An 18,102-nucleotide genomic window follows, 5' to 3' on the forward strand; every position below is an offset into this window, starting at 1 on the left:
GGAGAGGCAGCCTCTGTTGCTGCCACCACCAAGCCAAGACCAAGTAGCCCTTTTGCACAAGATCAACTGGTGAGGCTGGAGGAACATCAGGAAACAGGAGCAAAATGGCTGCCTCCTCCCCGAAGGAGCACACAGGAAACCCCCCCCCCCGTTCTTTCTCCTTCGAGATTTTGCTTTGCTTCCTCCCCCTTCCCATCATTCAAAGTGAAATTGGAATCGGGGTCTCTGATCCACAAGGAGGGTAGAATCCCTTCTCATTCCAACCTCCCCAAAGATACAGCAACTCAGGTAAGAGGAAAAGAAATCCTTTATTTTCATCAAACAAATTTTGGCAAACTTACAAAAGATGTGCAATTGTTAAGGAGATAGCAGGCTGACAATTGATTTCATCATCCGTTTTTCTAAATCATGAAAAGCCATAAATGGCAATCTATTTTAAAAAAGTGTGTAATGTTACACTCGGTATATGGATTGTCAAACTTTGTGTTATGAAATATATGGTCAAATAACCGTGCAATAATCAATTAAAAATACATCAACTAATTTAGCCGCAAAAATCTCAAAACGCACACTTCTCTTTGTTAATAGTTCCATCGAAGATTACATTAAAAAAGATAAAACTAACACAAGGGAAAAAAAACAAAAAGAAACCTGCACCTTCATCCCCAACAAATATAATGAAAATTAACAACTTATCAATCTTTCTTAAAGTAAAACCAAGAAACTCTTCATCCGATTCCTCACCCCATTCTCTATAAACCCATCTCTAAAGCCTCATCTTTAACCTCTAACCTCTATCCACTAAAATTAATCAATTAAAGCCTATTAAGGGTGTTATGCAACCTATTTATCTATTATAAACTATTATCTACGAAACCCAATTTGAAATCTTTTGATCCTACAATTAGTAACACACAATATATTTTTTTCTACTCTGCTCCTCAGTCATAATAGGAAAAGTTTACTGATTCAGTGATAAAAGCAGTGATGAAAAAGCCAAAAATCTCTCCTGGTTCCAGCATGCAGGAAGGCCCTGAACGGCTCTTCCTGAGAGCCCGGCCTAATTCAGAAGGAGGCCGATCCCCTCTTCTCTCCTCTCTCCTCATGCTGGGCGTCTCCCCTGCAAAGAGGAGGGAGAAAGTATCCAAGGGTGAGTTGGATCAAGACAGTCAGAGCCTGAGAGGTGCCAGAGGATCAGAGTTTGGGGGCAGGAAGACCCCTCCCCCAAGTCCCCTCCCCCAAATTCCTTACCTTCCAGTGTCTGAGGTGAATAGGAGAGAGAAGAGGGATTCCCAAAGCATCTTCACCCTCACTTGGTCCTTGGACCCCAAAGGCCCCCCTCCCTCTCACCCCACATGGCCCCCACCGAGACCACTCACCTGCAAGGGGGCTGCTAAGCAGTCAGGTTGCTCTCTGGATTGGAGAGAAAGAGACAGAATGAATCAATGTTTGGATCCTCTGAGGAGGAGAAATCTCTCTCTTCACCATTCAACCTCTTCAGCTTCCCAAACTTCTCAGAGGACATAAAGCTTTTCATTGATTTACTAATTAAACTTCCATCTCATTAAGGTGACTGTAGACAGCTCACAGTGAAATTCAATAAAATCCCATGTAGAATATTTAAAACACTAAATGAAAACCAGACTCCCCCATCAGATCCTGTTGCCTTTGGTCTGAAAAGAAGATTGTGTCCAGTGTGTGACCTCTGTCTCCAGTCGGACCCCGGATGACAGCCATGAACTCCTGGGCTGCTTTGGAGGTCAAACCCAGGGATGGCAGATTGAGGTCTCCCAGGACCATAATCCTGGGCAACCCCATGCCAACCCTGAGATGCCCCCAGCAGCTGATGGCTAGAAGTCTTAAAGTTGCCAAATTTGCAGACCTCTGCTCCTGCACCTCGGGATCCCCAAGCCGTGAGGATTTCTTTCTTTCTCCCATTTTTGCTCCCAGGGGCTGCAGGGAGGCTTGCTAGACACCCTCACGCCCTATTTTGGGCATAGCTTGTCTGCCTGAAGCCTCCTGGGAGCCAAAAGGGGATCCTGGATGGGGCGGGGGAAGGTAAGGTTTCCAGCCCGGTGGGGACCATGTGGGGGAGGGGCATAGCAAGCTCCGGGGAGGGGGGCTAGTGAGACTTAATTATAGGCAGGAGGCGGCAGCTCAGTTGGGGTGCAGGGCAGGCACCACATGGCAGTTTATGCAGGGAAACTGCCCGGGAGGTGAGGAGTGACTGGGTGGTGCTGATGGGCGGGACAAGTGACCAGGGAACTGGTTTGGGGGCATGGCTGGCTGGGCAACTGCCGGTTAGAGCGACACAGGCAGCCAATTGACTCAAGCTGCTTTAGCTAAGAGACACTGGAAATAATCCTTCATATGTATACACGTAATCCTCAATCTGTAACAATTAATTTAGTGACCAATTTGAAATTAGAACCAATGTTTAGATGCAGACTTGGAAAAAAATTGGATTCAGAAGCAGTTAAGCTAGGCAAAAGATCTGCATTGCTAACATTTGTGGATGATATTTGTTACAGCTGTTGAGACTCTAGGAAAAGTGCCAAGAAGAGCAACAAAGATGATTAGAAGATTGGAGGCTAACACATATATAAAGAAGGGTTGCTGGAATTGGGTATGTCTAGCTTAATGAAATACTGGGGTGACATGATAGCAGGGTTCCAATATCTCAGGGGCTGCCACAAACAAGAGGGAGTCAAGCCATTCTCCAAAGCACCTGAGAGCAGGACAAGAAGCAATGGATGGAAACTAAACAAGGAGAGAAGCAATTAAGGAGAAATTTCCCGACAGTGAGAAAGTAGAACAGCTTGCCTCCAGAAATTGTGAGTGCCACTCACAAGTTATCTAAAGTGTTTCACAAGTTATCTAAAGTGTTTCACAAGTTATCTAAAGATGCATTCAATTAATTAATACTATCTGGGTAACAAAAGAACAATCACAAATGTACTCCTTTGCAAAATAGCTTGAAAAGGATTTTCAGTTACAGTGTCTAGGAGAAATAAAGAACGATTTAGGAGTAGAAAGAAAAAAAACTACAAGAAGGAGGGGTATGTTCTCCCAGTCAAAAGAAAATAGAGCATTTTTTTTAAAAAAAAAGTTTAATATGGAGCATGCAAACTCCCATGATGCTCTACCAGATTTTCAAACCATCAAAAATAGTACAGCCTGTAATCAGGAATTGTATCAAGCAGTCATAGGAAGTCTGCTAGGCTTACCACAATGGCCAAGGCCAGATATTGCCAATTCAGTCAATATTTCAAGCCACTACACATCAATAGCGATGGCCCTTAGACTTATATACCACTTCACAGTGCTTTACAGACCTCTCTAAGCAGGTTACACAGTTAGCATATTGCCCCCAACAATCTGGGTTCTCATTTTACCAACCTCGGAAGGATGGAAGGCTGAGTCAACCTAGAGTCAGTCAGAATCGAACTGTCAAACTGCAGGCAGCCAGCAGGCAGCAGAAATAGCTTGCAGTACTGCATTCTAACCACTGCACCACTATGACTCAAAAATGATTAAAACCCATACAACAACACTGGTTAGGAATTAAAATAATATTATGTTATTTAAAGCAGGAATCCCCAACCCCTGGCCCACTACCAGGACTTCAGTCTTTTGGAACTGGGCTGAAGGGGCATGCGAGCCATACGTGTAAGCAATGGGTGAGCACTGTCGTATGTGCTTGCTGCTCGCACAAATGCAGCTGCTCCATGTGGGGAACCATCCTCTCCCTCCCTCGCCAATCCATGAAACTAATTTAAAGCAAACCATGGATTTGGGATTACATTGATAAGTGAACTGGAACTGGAAATGTAGACAGTGATGTACAAGATAGACAGTCAATGTCAGGATTTGTTCTAATGTTTGCAATGTTTGGTTCAGTGGTGGGATTCAATTTTTTTTACTACTGGTTCTGTGGGCGTGGCTTGGTGGGTGTGGCATGGTTTGGTGAAGTGGCAGGGGAAGGATACTGTAAAATCTCCATTCCCTCCCCATTCCAGGGGAAGGTTACTGCAAAATCTCCATTCCCTCCTGATCAGCTGGGACTCTGGAGGCAGAGAATAGATGGGGGCGGGGCCAGCCAGAGGTGGTATTTACCAATTCTCCGAACTACTCAAAATTTCCGCTACTGGTTCTCCAAACCTCTGGTTTGGTTGGAATTAATTGGTTGGAAATGCAGAAAACAGACTTCAGTTGCCATTTCCACAGCTCAAACAGAATCCATGACATTATCAGAATTGTGTTCAGATATAACATGGTATATGTCAGCGATGGCGAACCTTTTTTCGCTCACATGCCATAAGTGGGGGTAGCGCAGGGGGGTCGTGTGCAGGCGTGCCGCACCCATAATGCAATGCGCGATCCCCCACTGCGCATGCATGCACGACAGGCGCTCCCCCCATTTTTACATGTTTTTTTTTGCCCTCCCCAGGCTCCAGAGGCTTTATAGGAGCCTGGGGAGGGTGAAAACAGCCTCCCCCGCCTCCCCTGGACGCCCTCCCTGAAGCCTCCGGAGCAGTCAAAACGACCTTCCGAGCAAACAGGAAGTCCATTCCCAAAGTTCCGGTTTGCCCGTAGGGCCGTTTTTTTTGTGCTCCGGAGGCTTCACGGAAGCTCATGAAGCCTCCGGAGGACCTCAAGGGGGGACGGGGAGGCTCTTATCGCCCTCCCCAGGCTCCTATAAAGCCTCTGGAGCCTGGGGAGGGCAAAAAATGGCTTTAAAAAAGGGTGAACTCAGCTGGCCAGCGCGCACATGACAAATGGCGCACATGACAAATGGCTTTGCCCTGACAAATGGCTCCGTGTGCCACCTGTGGCCACATGTGCCATAGGTTCTCCATCACTGGTATATGTAATTGTTAAAGGGTTTGGATATTGAAGTGAAAGGAGCTGTGCCAGTATTTGAAGACAACACAACATGTACACAAATGGCAAGAGAAGAGAGAATAAAAACCAGAAGCAAGCACGTTGACATAAAATATTGTAATGTCAGAGAAGCAGTGAAAGAAAATACAATTGACCTACTTTACTGTCCATCAGAAAATAATTTAGTTGACCTCACGACAAACCCATTTACGTATACAAAAACACAAGGTTCTTAATAAAACCACTTGGTTTAAATGCTGCCCAGCTATAAATTGGAGGGGTGCTATGATATTGGATTTAATAGGTGGGAGAGGAAAGTGTACAATAGGCCAGAACACACAGTTGTAGTGGTTAGAAAGTGCTGACTCCTATCAAATGGAAAAGGGGGGGGGAGGAAGAAGGGGAAAACAGAAAAGAAAATATTAAACATATAAGTATATATTCAAGAATAAGATATAAAGGGGAGGAAACATACCAGGGACATGTGGTCAGGGGAGGCAGAGGAAAAGGGAAAAGGCACACGTGGTCCAATTCCCCGCCTTCCTGAGTCAACATGAAGGGGAGCGCGGAGCGCACTCCGCTGGCTTGCGCTCCGCAGTCCCCTTCATGTTGACTCAGGAAGGCGGAGAATGGGACGACGTGTGCTGGAGGCTGAGGCAGCCTCAGCCTCCAGCACACGTGGTCCCATTCCCCGCCTTCCTGATGACGTCACCAGCCTCACCAGCCATAAACCTCACCGCACATCACTGAAACATACCTAGGGTAGACTAGTGAAGGTAGGGGAATAAGAAATGATACTAAATTATATTTGGGCTGACGGAAATACCATCCCAAGGAAACTTAAACTGAGTTTTGAAATATACACCAACAATAATAGAAAACGAAAGGGAGAGAGGAGGAGAGAAAGAAAGGAAGACGGGAGAAAGGAGAAAGAGGTAAGGAGAGGAGGATGGAAGGGAGAGAAAGAGGAGGAGAGAGGGTAGGGAGGGGAAGAGGAAGAGCAGGAGTAGGAGAAAGGGAAGGAAAGGAGGGAGGAGAAGGAGAGGAGGAAGGAAGTAGAGGAGGGAGGGAGGGAGAAAAGAAAGGGAAAACAAGGAGGCATTACAAAAGGAGGAAGGGATGGTAAATAAAGCAACCCAAATTGTACATTATTACTTATTAAATGAAATAATAAATGTATAAGAATGATAAATGTAAAAAGGAATACTAGTTATGTGAATGTATACTTAAAATGGTATGTAAGAGAATAAAAAAAATAAAAACTCTTTGAAAAAATAAAGTGCTGACTCATACATGAGGCAATCTACGCTAGGATTGGCTGCCGTAAGTATAAAGGGGGAGTTTCCCTTTTTTCCCTCCCTTTTTTCTTCTCTGTCTTCTGTACACTGTTTTAATTTGCCTCAGGATATTCCTGTGTCCCTGACTATCTTGTGTTTTTCTTTCTGGATGATGGCAAAGGCGGCTGTAAATTTGAATAATAAATATATTTATTTATATTAAAAAAATACAAATCTGTGATAGTGACTTCATCTGGACAGGTGCTATGTAATTCCTTGACAAGATGGATCTAAAGTTACTTTTTCCAATCAGTTCATGCTTACAGAGCCTTTTTGGTGGGAGACCAAGAGGAGCTGGTAACCACCAAAGCTCCTTCTGTCTCAAAATGCCTTTTTTTGATCAGTACTTTGACGGAGCTTTCTGATCATGTTATGGCCAAGCCTTCCTCTCTGCCTACTTGGAAAACAGAGCAACTTCTCAATCAGAGGGATCGTCCACTCAGCTGGGTCTTCTCACTCTTTCGAGAGTTTCTCATATCAGCTGTTCCTTCCTGGGGTCTCCGAACACAAGAACAGCCCGGCCCATCCTCCTCAGCTTACTTCTTGGTCCTTTGAGCGTCATGAGTTGCTCATGGCATTTGGATTCACAGGAACACATACACACGTCTCAACTCATGGAGCCTCTGATCCCTACTCTGAGTGGGAGTTAACATGTCAAGCGGAAACAGACCACTCACTTTTTACTGCTTTGTAGTCACCTTCACGTTTCTCTGCAAGGAAAAAAAAAAATCAGTGAAAAAAAGGATCCGTCAGAGATCATCCAGTCTCTCCCTCTGTAGGGGAAAATCCCCAAGAGAGGTCTTCACAGTTGTTGAGTCACAACCTCTCCTAGCGATAAGCAGACACAGGAAGAACTACAGCAGGGGTGTCAAATTTGCATCGTCACGTGACGTATCACGTCTTTCCCCTTCGCTAAATCGGGGTGGGTGTGACCAGAGCATGACACATCCGGCACATGGGCCGTGAGTTTGACCCCCCCTGATCTACAGACTACAAACATCTGATTACAATTACAAACATCGAGAGCGATCTGTTGCCTCCAAGATGGAGGAGAAATGGGGGGGAAGCGAAAGCACCCAATTTTCATTGAAATTTTTACCTGCTGCCCTGTGACTAAAGCTTTTGAATAAGACAGAAGTGTGATGCTTCTTCGTAGCTCAGAAGAAGACAGGACTGTCAGAACCTCAAACTCAGCAGAGACTGGAGCCCAAAGACGGCTGGGAATAACAACCCCCTGCTCAAGCAGGAGACCCTATACCATTTTAGACAAATGGTTGTCCAGTCGCTTCTCCAGTGTTGGAGCACCCACAACTTCTGAAGCCAAGAAAACAGAAGGAAGCCAGGAAAAAGCCGCCCAAAGGGCTAGATTTGAGAGGAAACTCCCCATCTTCCTTCAATCACTCAGAAAAAGATACTTACTGAAGAATACCAGGATCCCAGCAATCACACACGACAGGACAAGAGCAGCCACAACGCAGCCGATGATGAGCCCCAGGTTGGATTTTGAATTGGTTGGTTCTGAATTGGGAGAAAGAGCAGATCATTGACGGAGAACCCCAAACAATCCTCCCAAATAAGGGAGAGACTAAATGCAGCCCAAGGACTGGAAATCCTCAAAATTAATAAGTCTAGGGGTCTCATCTTCATATCCTTCTAACTGTAGCAGGAAGACGCCTGCTAACTGTTTAGAAGACATGTCCTCATGATACTTCCTTCTTCTCACACCAGCCCAGCATGAAGACAGCTGATATACCTCTTTAGTTGTTTAGCACAAAAACAGCAATTTGCAGTCTTGTGACACTCAGCATTTATAGAAACAAAAACTTCAACACAATTATGTATCTCTATCTATGGTTCGTCTGTCTGTCTGTCTGTCTGCCTGCCTATCTATTATATCTATCATATCTATCAATCTATCTATCTATCTATCTATCTATCTATCTATCTATCATCTATCTATCTATTATCTATCATCTATCTATCATCTATCTATCTATCTATCTATCTATCTATCTATCTATCTATCATCTATCTATCTATCTATTCTATAAAAACCTTGAAACAATGAAATGTTTGCTTTTTATAAGCTTTTCCGATATAACTCTGGGCGGAATTGGGCATCTTTTTCCTTACGCTTGAATATTTACATTTTATTTTTTAATCTCAAAGAGTTCATATCATTTATCCTTTTTTTTTAAAGCAGGTATATAGTTTCATTTTGTTTGCCTCTTGTAAAAATTAGAGCCAGTTGGGTCTAATAGTGATGACACCAGGCTACAAAGCAGGAGAGGCGGTCGGCTTTTGCCATAAAAGCCAGCTGGGTGACCTTGGACCAATCCCTCCCTCCCTCCCTCTCTCCCTCTGTCATCCCAACCTACTTCATAGTTGTTATGCGGGAAAATAGGAGGGGGAAGGTGTGTTGGATATGTGTTATTTGTAAAAGTAATAAAGGCAGGATGCAAATAAATACCATATTTTTTTGAGAACAAGATGCACCGTTCTCCCCCCCACCCCTGAAAGTGGGTGAAAATTTAGGTGCATCTTATAAACCAAATACATTTTTGGTCTCCCGAACACCCGATTGAGGAAGGGAACTTTCAAATTTCTTTTTCACAAAACTCAGGATTCCTATTGAATAGCAGTCAAGAGGCTTGTGAATTGATACTTAGTAAAGACACCAAAGGGATATTTTATTGTACCCGAAACATCCACATAAAAACAAAATTTGAACATTTTTAGTATCATGGTGATGACTATGCGGCCTGGTGGCGATTACCTCACGGTCTAGTAGTGGGTCGTGGCCCATAGAATGGGGACCTCTACTTTAGGCTGAAATGGAATCCAGACAAGGTGGCTAACCCTTTCAAGGCCGTCCCAGCCAGCATTGACATGTAGCTTATCAGGACACTTGGGACTGCGTAGGCCAAGACAGGGGCATTGGTCAGTCTCCTAAGTTTATTGAAGGCCTGTTCACACTGCTCTGCCCACTCTGCTTGAATTGACTCCCAGGACTTCCTGGGCCCCATGTACTGATGGAGTTGACCCAAACTGTCAGACACATCCACTTCTTCTTCATTCTTCAACAGATCCTTGAAAGGATGGGCTACCTTCCCAAACCCTTCAACAAACCTCTGATAGTTTGAGCAGAACCCTAGAAATGATCACAGTTCAGTCACATTTTGGGGTCTGGGCCAGGAAGTGACGGCCTCAAACTTTGTCGGATCGGTTGATATCCCTTCTGCAGAGACGTGGCTGAAGTATCTGACAGATGGTCGATAAAACTGGCATTTTTCTAGAGACAGCTTCAACCCTTCTTCATGGAGCCTAGTCAGAACCTTCTCTGTGTTCTCGTGTTGTTCAAGGGTCTTACGAAACACGATATCGTCTAGGTACACCAGCACCTCTATAAGATTCATGTTTTCTACTGGCCTTCCATAAATCGCTGAAAAGCTGCTGGGGCCCGATAATCCTTGAGGCATCTGATTGAATTCATAGAACCCCAAGAGGCAGATGAAAGCAGTTTTCTCTTGAACATCTGGATGCATGGGAATCTGGTGGTAACCGCTTCTCAGATCCAGCACACTAAATCACTTTGTCCCTGATAAGCAATGTCTTCAATCCAGAGGGTGGTATACTTCAGAGTTCCCCAACCTTTCTGGGTTGGGGGCCCGTAGTTGGGAAAGAGGGGAAAGAGGGAATGGTTTTGTGGGAGGGATGGGTATGTGTACGCCTGCATGCGTGCACGAGAGCACACATTGCTTGCATAAGTGGGGCCAAGAGCACTAGCAATGCTCAGGCGAATGAGGCCCCAAGCACCCACAATGCTTGCATGAGTGGGTCGAGAGTGCCTGCAATGCTCATGCGAGTGAGGCCTTGAGTGCCCACGACACTTGTGCGAGTGGGTCAAGAGTGCCTGTGCTGCTCATGCGAAGGAGGCTGAGAGCACCCATGATGCTCACCGAGGAGGTTGAGAGTGCCTTTGATGCTCAGGCAAGTGAGGCCCCGCGAGTGATGCTTCCGCGAGTGGAGCCGAGAATGCCTGACAGTGGGGTTGTGCGCACACATGCATGCACGCACACTAGCCAGCCCCTCATGGCCCACTGGTGAATAGGCCACCACTCAGTAGTGGACCACGGCACATAGGTTGGGGACCCCTGGTGTACTGATCCGGAATGGCCCTCCGATTGAAGGCACGATAACCTATGCACATTCTCAGACCACTCATTCTTCTTCCAGACCACTACTATGGGAGAGGCATAGAGGCTCCAAGATTCTCAGATGACCCTGGTCCTCTTCAACTCTGCTAGATGCTCTCTGAGGTCATCTAATCTTGGAATCTTTCAAGACCTCGCTCAGAATGGCTTATCTTCCTTAGACGGATTCGATGTTGGGTGCTCCTAGCACACTCCATGTCAAATTCATCCTTCGAGAACAGGTGTCGTTGCCTCCAAAGTTGGCCTCCAGGCCTCTCCAGCCGCTGTGGGGCAAACTGTGTGTTTTTCGGGTAGAGCCAATCTATTGAAACCTCACCACCCTCAGTCTTTACCCCTGTATCAGGCGTTACGACAGGGGTGGCCAGACTCACTTGTCTCAACAATGTTTGGTCCTTCAACCTCACAGGGAAATCAGGAACATTCCAGATTCCGAACAAGATCCTCCCTTAAGACTGCTGCAAGGCCTTCATGGAGATCACCTCTGGGATTATCTCCACTTCAACATTCTCTCTTCTGGAATCCGCTTCTCAGTTGGGTCCCACACTGGGGCCTTCTGTAGTTTCCCAACTAGGTCAGACTTCATGGTTTGGATGGCTTTCTACAGGAATGTCTGTGGTGCCATGTACCCCCATAGTAATAATAATAGATCACTTGCTTTGCCAGCTTCTTGGCTGAGATGAAAAAGCCTATCCCCCTCATTGGCTGGCCTTGCCCAGCTTCCACTCAAGGGTGAACCATCCTTGCTGTCTGTGAGGCACTCATCTCCATTTTTGGGATATTTGGGCTTCCATAGAAGTGAGCCAGGCATAGTCACCTCCATTTCTCCTCATCCCTGTGCCTCATGGTGAATTGGCTGTGGCCTCTTTGACTTCCTCACCACTTCTGTTACCCTAAATCTTCTTATGGTTCCCCTCGGCCAGGGTCTTCAGCTGATTCCAAACTGGGTCTGAGAATTAAAACACCCTTTGAAAATTGCTTCATCCTGGCCCATTCCACTTCAGCTGGCTCCATCCCCTTCCTCTACACAATCTGACACAGCAACCTGTTCAAGAGCCTGATGTACTTGGGCTGCCTTTTACCTCTCTTCTAGAACATTTGCTCGAACTGAAGCAGTAGGCTAGAAACTGTTTTGGCAAGCCCGAACTCATCCTGTAGTAAACAGAGGTAATCATGCACTGGGAATTGCCTTCAGCCGAGTGTTAAGCTTCTAATGGTTTCAGTAGCGGGACCCTTCACGCTCTTTCGCTGCTTCGTTTGGGTGTCTGATACATCCCATTCTTCACCTGTTCCATCCAGGCTTTGTATTCTTCTTCCCCCTCTAGGACTGGTTGTATCCCCGAAAAGGCATGAAGTTTCTTGTACCCAGACCCCGCTGAGTGGTTACCAGCCTGGGTTTGGATGAATGTCAGACTTTCCATAGCCTGGGCAGACCATGTCCTTGCTGCCCCTATGGTAACCAAAGTATGTGTCTCCTCTTGGGTAACAATGCCTTCACTAAAGGTGTGACCTGTGAGGTCAGGTGTAACACCCTTGCCCTGATGTCCTTAATCAATTGAAGGCTCTCACCCTCCAAAGCACTCGGGGATCCTTCTCTTCCACTCCAATAACATATAAGAGTGGGAAGAGCCCCAGTTCGCCTTCATGTCTACCATGTATACCCTCTAATCTGGGCAGGGGTAGGATTCAGCCAGACCGGTAGCTCCAACGATCAGCTCAGAAGCGAACCTGTTCGCTCCGACTATCAGGAGAGCCCACTTGCCCGTCCCTGTGCTTTATTTACCTACATCCTCTCAACTGATTTGCGCAGCAGAGCGGATTGCTGTGCCTCAGCTGTGTTACTCCCCAGAAGTAATGTGGAAGGTAAGTTTTGTTAAAACTGTGCATGTGCGCAGAGCACGTGCTAGGCGCAGGCGGAGCATGTGCGTGCAAAGCACGCAATCATTGAACCAGTTGTTAAACTGGCAGGATCCCACCAGTGGATCTGGGGCATGGACCCTCACTGCCTGTAGAATTCACTCTTCTGGCCAAGTATCCCCAGAGATGTTGATTGCTACACTTGTCTCTATCTCACTATTCTGTTCCTCCCACCACATAGTGATGGCGGTGGAGTCCATTGCTTTTTGCTCACTTGGCTCATGTCCCTGGATGGGATCACTCACACACACACTCACACACACACACACAAATGGAGAAAGGCTAGAAGGAGATTCCGGACGAACCCCCCCCCCCTTTGTTGCGCCACATCTCAAAAGTCCGCAAAAGTCCCACTCCTTCTGTCACTTTCTCCCAAGTAACTTGTCGCTTTTCCGCTCTCAGTCACTGATATAACGTCCCAAGGTTTTGATTATGATCTTTAAAGCGCTTCATGGCACAGGACCTAGTTACATGCAGGATCGCATCCTGCCCCATACATCCCTACGACCAATCCGCTCACACAGAGAGGGACTTCTTCGGGTGCCGTCCGCTAAACAGTGTCGGGGGGCGACACCCAGGAGCAGAGCCTTCTCTGTGATGGGCCCAGCCCTGTGGAATGACCTCCCCCGTGACATCAGGATTACTTCCGATCTCCGCTCCTTCCGTGTACAGCTGAAGACCCACCTCTTTCAATTATCTGGCCTGGCTCAACCGTAAATTTTTTCTTATTCCTCCTGACAGTCCTTTTAAATTTTTAAATTGTGTTATTACTAATGGGGTATTTTAATGGTGATTTTTAACTGTCTAAATGTGATGTAATTTGTTACCTCCTCCGTGCATGTATGTCTTTGTATATGTGTGTATTTGGATGTTTATGTGTTTGTACATATGTTTTATGTTTTATATGTTTTATTGTACGCCGCCCCGAGTCCTGTCTGGAGAGGGAGCGGCTAATAAATTCAAATTTATTTATTATTATTATCTCTAGCTCTGATCGCTCACCCAGGCACTTCCACTTGCCCAGCTCAGTTCATCTCCACTGTCCTTCGGTGAGTCAACTTGCCTCTGCTTCCTTAGGGTGTGTCTGGTGCACCCTTTGGTCACTGGCTGGTTTTCTCGCCTGGATCAGCTCTCCTCTGCAGCCTCCTGGGGTGTCTGGTCACTGGATCACTCTCTCTCGTGGATCGCTCTCCTCTGCAGTCTCCTAGTGCATCTAGTGACAATTATGGTTGCTGGCTCCTTCTCTCATCCCTTCTCTCTGGGTTGGCTTTGCTTCCTCTCTCTGGGTCAGCTTTGCACGGGTGCGCTCGCTCTCGCTCTCTCTCTCTGGATCAACTTCGTTCTTGTTCTCCCTCTCCCTGGTCCCATCACCTCTCATACAGAACCACTAATCAGGGATCAGGAGGCAGGGTGGTGACAGGGCAAGCTGACAAACACTTCCTCCCAGTGGTGGGATTCAACATTTTTTACGACCGGTTCTGTGGGCATGGCTTTGTGCGTGTGGTGTGGTTTTGTGGGCGTGGCTTTGTGGGTGTGGCAGGGGAAGGTTACTGCAAAATTCCCATTCCCTTCCCACCCCGTTAACCTGCTTTCGAGTTCTGTTCTCCTGTTCAGGGCAACAAAAGAAGATCAGCTGGGAGGCAGCAGGGGCGGGGCCAGCCAATTTGCCGGTTCTCCAAACTACTCAAAATTTCCGCTACTGGTTCTCCAGAACCTGTCAGAACTGGCTGAATACCACCTCTGCTTCCTCCTCTCTACTTGCTATCCACACCTCCTCCTCCTCCTCCTCCAATGTACTTTCGCCTAGGTCTCCACTGTCTCTTTTCCCCTTCATGCTGCTTCTCCTTTCTTTACTCTCCTTTTCCTTTGTTCTTCCTTTTCATGCTACACACCTCCTCTCTTTATAGCCCCCATTTCCTGAGCCGCCTCTTCTCTCCTAACTTCTGGCGGGTCTCTTCTCTGGTGACGATCCGCTGGATGTACCACTCCTGCATCCATCCTGAGCGCCCTGGTCACTTGGTGTCGCCTCCCAAGATGTCCCCAGCCAGTTAACGCTGATCCAATTGAGCCTCGGGGTGGCCACAACTAAGCCTCTCACCCTTTATAGCCACATCCAGAGGCTCCTGCAGGCTGTCGTGCTCCACATGGCACCGATAGCGGCCCCTCTCTTTGGGATCGATCTGGATGCTGAGCCAGTAGTGGTAGGTCCCATCCGAATTGGGGGCCACAAACCCATGGAAGGTGTCCTGCAGCCAGACTTCCCCATCCCTCGTCCAGAAGGCATCGATCTCCCTGGGGTAGAAGCCATGGATTTGGCAGACATGCGTCTCCATCCCATCCTCGGGCTCCATCCTTCTGCTCACTGTCACCGCTGGGGTCTCTGCAAAAAAGGCACCCCCAGAATTAACACTGAATTTCCACACCAGCTGACAGAATAAGTAAACTCGTCTTTGATTTGTGTCTTTTTCCAGGACTGCCTAGAAAATGTACACAATTTTAGCAAAGAAGAAAAACCCAGAGCTGCTTGAAATATTTGCCACCCCACCACTCAAGGCATCTCTTCATCTTTGGAACTGAAATACTACACAATGGTACCCAGAGGTGGGATTGAAAAAGAATAGCAACTGGTTCTCTGCCCGGTTGCTGGGTGGGAATGGCCATGGGGTGTGTGGCCTCCTCGGCCTCCTGCATCACAGCAGGGGGGATTTTCACCCTCCCCAGGCTCTGAAGGCTTTCCTCAAGCCTCCAAGAGAGCGAAAATTGCCTCCCTGTGCTCCAAGAGCCAGCGCTGTCTGAAGACGTCTCCATGGTCATGTGGCCGGCATGACTAAGCACTGAAGGTGCACGGAACACTGTTACCTTCCCACCAAAGGTAGTTCCTATTTTTCTACTTGCATTTTTAAATTTATATGGTTTCAAACTGCTCGGTTGGCAGAAGCCGGGACAAGTAACAGGAGTTCACTCCGTTATGTGGCGCTAGGGATTCGAACTGCCGACCTTTCTGATTGACAAGCTCAGTGTTTTAGCCACTGAGCCACCGCCTCCCTCCAACAATGGGCCTACGAGCTATATATTACTTAGAGCAGTGGTCTAACAACCCAGTAACAGACAGCTGTTACTGGGTTGACAAAATCAGAAATGAGGAGGTGATAAGCTGCCTGGGAAAGCCAAGGGAAATCATCAAAACCATTAAAAAGCCAAAGTTAGAATATTGTGGACATGTGATGCGACACCTGGAAAAATACGGCATCCTTCACTTAATCCACCAGGGAAAGACTGAAGACAAACGAGGTTCAGGCAGAAGAATAACATCATGGCTACAAAATCTAAGGGACTGAGTTTTGGACAAAACTCAGTAGCACTTTTTCGTGCGGCTGTTGATAGGATCGCCAACATGATTGCCAACGTCCGATGGTGGATACGGCACAATAATAATAATAAGTGGTCCCCAACCTTCCTGGCATGGCAGCCCAGTGGGAGGGGGAGAGGGAATACTTCTGTGTGAGTGGCAGGCATGTGCCTGAGCATGCCTAGCTCCATTTGCAAGAGCAATGGGTGTTCAAGTCCACCGTTTGTGCAAATGGAGCTTCACACAAGTGGAGCTTGTTTCGCATGCTCACCCACCACTCCCGCGGGCCAGTTCCAAACAGGGCCACAGCTCAGTAGAGGGCTGTGGCCCGGAGATTGGGGCTCCCCTTGGCCAGTTGAGAGTCATGTGGACTTCAACTCCCAGAATTCCCCAACCAGCTTTGCTGGTTGGGGAATTCTGGGAGTCGAAGTCCACACATCTTCAGATTGCCATGGTTACGAAACAGTAGCTTAGGACCTCATCTCATGCAATATAAATCCAACACTGTATTTCTCCTCCCCCCTCAGGGGACACACCTGTCCTCAGCAGCGTCTCCTTCCCGTAGGACAGGTACTTGTCCAGCCACTTAATGCATTCCTTCTCCAGGTAGTCCTTATTTCTCTGGGACCAACCCACATTAGCATCCCAATTCCTCTTGGTGATCTGGGCCTGGGGCTCAGGAGCCACCCAGGTGAGGGTCTCTTTATCGAAGGTGAGGAAGGTCTTCCCGTCGTAGCCATATTGCGAATAACCACGTTTGCTCCCGTTTCCTGTGAGCTCGCAGCCGTAAGCGGCCTGCCATGTGTGTAACCCTGAAGAAAAAACAGATCACGGAAAGGGGTAAGGAAGAGCCCCGAGGGTCCCCCTCCCCAGAAACCCCCACAAAAGAAGCTCACTTCCCTTTCATCCTACCAAGGCTAAGCTGCAGCAGGAAGTAAGCTATTCCATTGCTTAATAGTTATTGACACTCAAGGCTTTCCATCCCGTGAAATCGGATTTGCTGTTGTTAGTTGCAAAGTCGTGTCTGACCCATCGCGGCCCCATGGACAACGCTCCTCCAGGCCTTCCTGTCCTCTGCCATCCTCTGGAGTCCATTTAAGCTCACGCATCCAGGACTGCAGACCAGCATCTCCCTTTCTTTATTGGGTGGGGGGCTTCCCTCATTCTTCCCCCCCGATACCCCACATGCCTCCAAAAGGCAAGAGATTAAAAGGAGGAGGAACTGCTACTCACTTCCTTCTTCTAATGCCGTGATGCCAAAGTGGCACGCAGAGCCATGTTGCCTGGCACACATTGCCCATCCCTCTTCCAGGTTTCTGGCGCGCATGTGCGCGCAACGATCAGCTGGCCTTCGCGCATGCAGCAATGCCGGAAACCAAAAAGCTGAACTTCCAGTTTCCAGCGTGCACATGTGCATCAGCCGGCTGATCGTCACACATGCATGCATACATACCAGAAACTGGAATACCAGCTGGCCGGTACGCATGTGCATGCTAGAAACTGGAATTCATTTCTTGGTGTGCGCATGCCCCCTAGGTAGCTCCTCATCCGGGTTGCGGCTCTGACGAGCGCGTGCGCATGCTCCCTTTTCAGCACTCAGTGCCGAAATGCATGCACTGTTCTAATGCATGATGGGCAACTATGCCCTCTTTATGACCTGTGGACTTCAAATGAGCCAGCCAGAATTCTGGGAGTTGAAGTCTACAGGTTGTAAAGGCGCCACAGTTGTCCCCCCCACCCTCCACCCCGTTCTAATCCAATTGGTTGAAGGAGAAAAACTTTGAGAATGATGAATACAGGTCTTAGAGATGGATTATTTCTTCATACACCATTTATCAACCGCCACACCCCAGAGGCCCCAGGTGTCAATTCCGCCTTCGCTCACCTCCATTCTGCTTGTAGCGGTTTTGAACATGCCTCAGATCCTCTCGCAACACCGGCTGGGTGGCATTCAAGATATAGCTTCCCTCCTTCCAATAGTTGGCATCCTCCTTCTCCACCTCCCTCATCCAGGCAACCTTTGGCACCTTCGTCTTCTTCTGGCTGTCATAGTAAGTGATGATCTGGTCATCCAGGTACCCCACCGTGACGAACTGGGGCAGCCCCTCACTGGGTTCGGATACCACCACGTATTGATAGGACAGAGAGTGCTTGACAGAGCCTAGCAGGGAAGGAGGGAAGATGAGAAAACATCTTTATGCGGGAAAAACAAATGCAGCCTTTGTGTCTAATGTTCTGTACCATGTTAAGAAAAACTCTCAGAATGTCCCTTTTGGGGGGAAAGAATGAGTTGAGCCTTGAGGAAGTGGGGTGGGACAATTTTCTACGTACCGTATTTTTCAGCGTATAAGACGCACCTTTTTCCCTCAAAAAAAAAAAGAGGCTGAAAATCTGGGTGCATCTT

General features: G+C 47.5%; 1 protein-coding gene across 4 annotated transcripts in view; it reads right to left on the bottom strand.

Moving 5' to 3' along the window:
- Positions 1-289: 289 nt before the first annotated feature.
- The window catches only part of LOC309383802 (major histocompatibility complex class I-related gene protein-like), a 62,678-nt gene continuing 44,865 nt past the window's right edge, over positions 290-18,102 (bottom strand). Inside the window, exons 3-7 of one of the 4 annotated variants that reach the window (XM_081936723.1) lie at positions 17,584-17,859; positions 16,235-16,510; positions 14,448-14,729; positions 7,641-7,739; positions 5,855-6,931 (exon numbers count right to left, since the gene is read on the bottom strand). In XM_081936723.1, the coding sequence (XP_081792849.1) occupies positions 6,876-6,931; positions 7,641-7,739; positions 14,448-14,729; positions 16,235-16,510; positions 17,584-17,859 (989 nt within the window). In that variant the 3' untranslated portion in view covers positions 5,855-6,875. Of the gene's footprint in view, positions 1,121-1,379; positions 1,414-4,658; positions 5,253-5,854; positions 6,932-7,640; positions 7,740-14,447; positions 14,730-16,234; positions 16,511-17,583; positions 17,860-18,102 lie in introns of those variants that run through there. The other 3 variants (XM_081936721.1, XM_081936722.1, XM_081936720.1) reach the window with 3 other exon arrangements.

Source organism: Natrix helvetica (genome assembly GCF_964273705.1).
Source record: "Natrix helvetica genome assembly, chromosome: 1".
NCBI classification, from domain to species: domain Eukaryota; kingdom Metazoa; phylum Chordata; class Lepidosauria; order Squamata; family Natricidae; genus Natrix; species Natrix helvetica.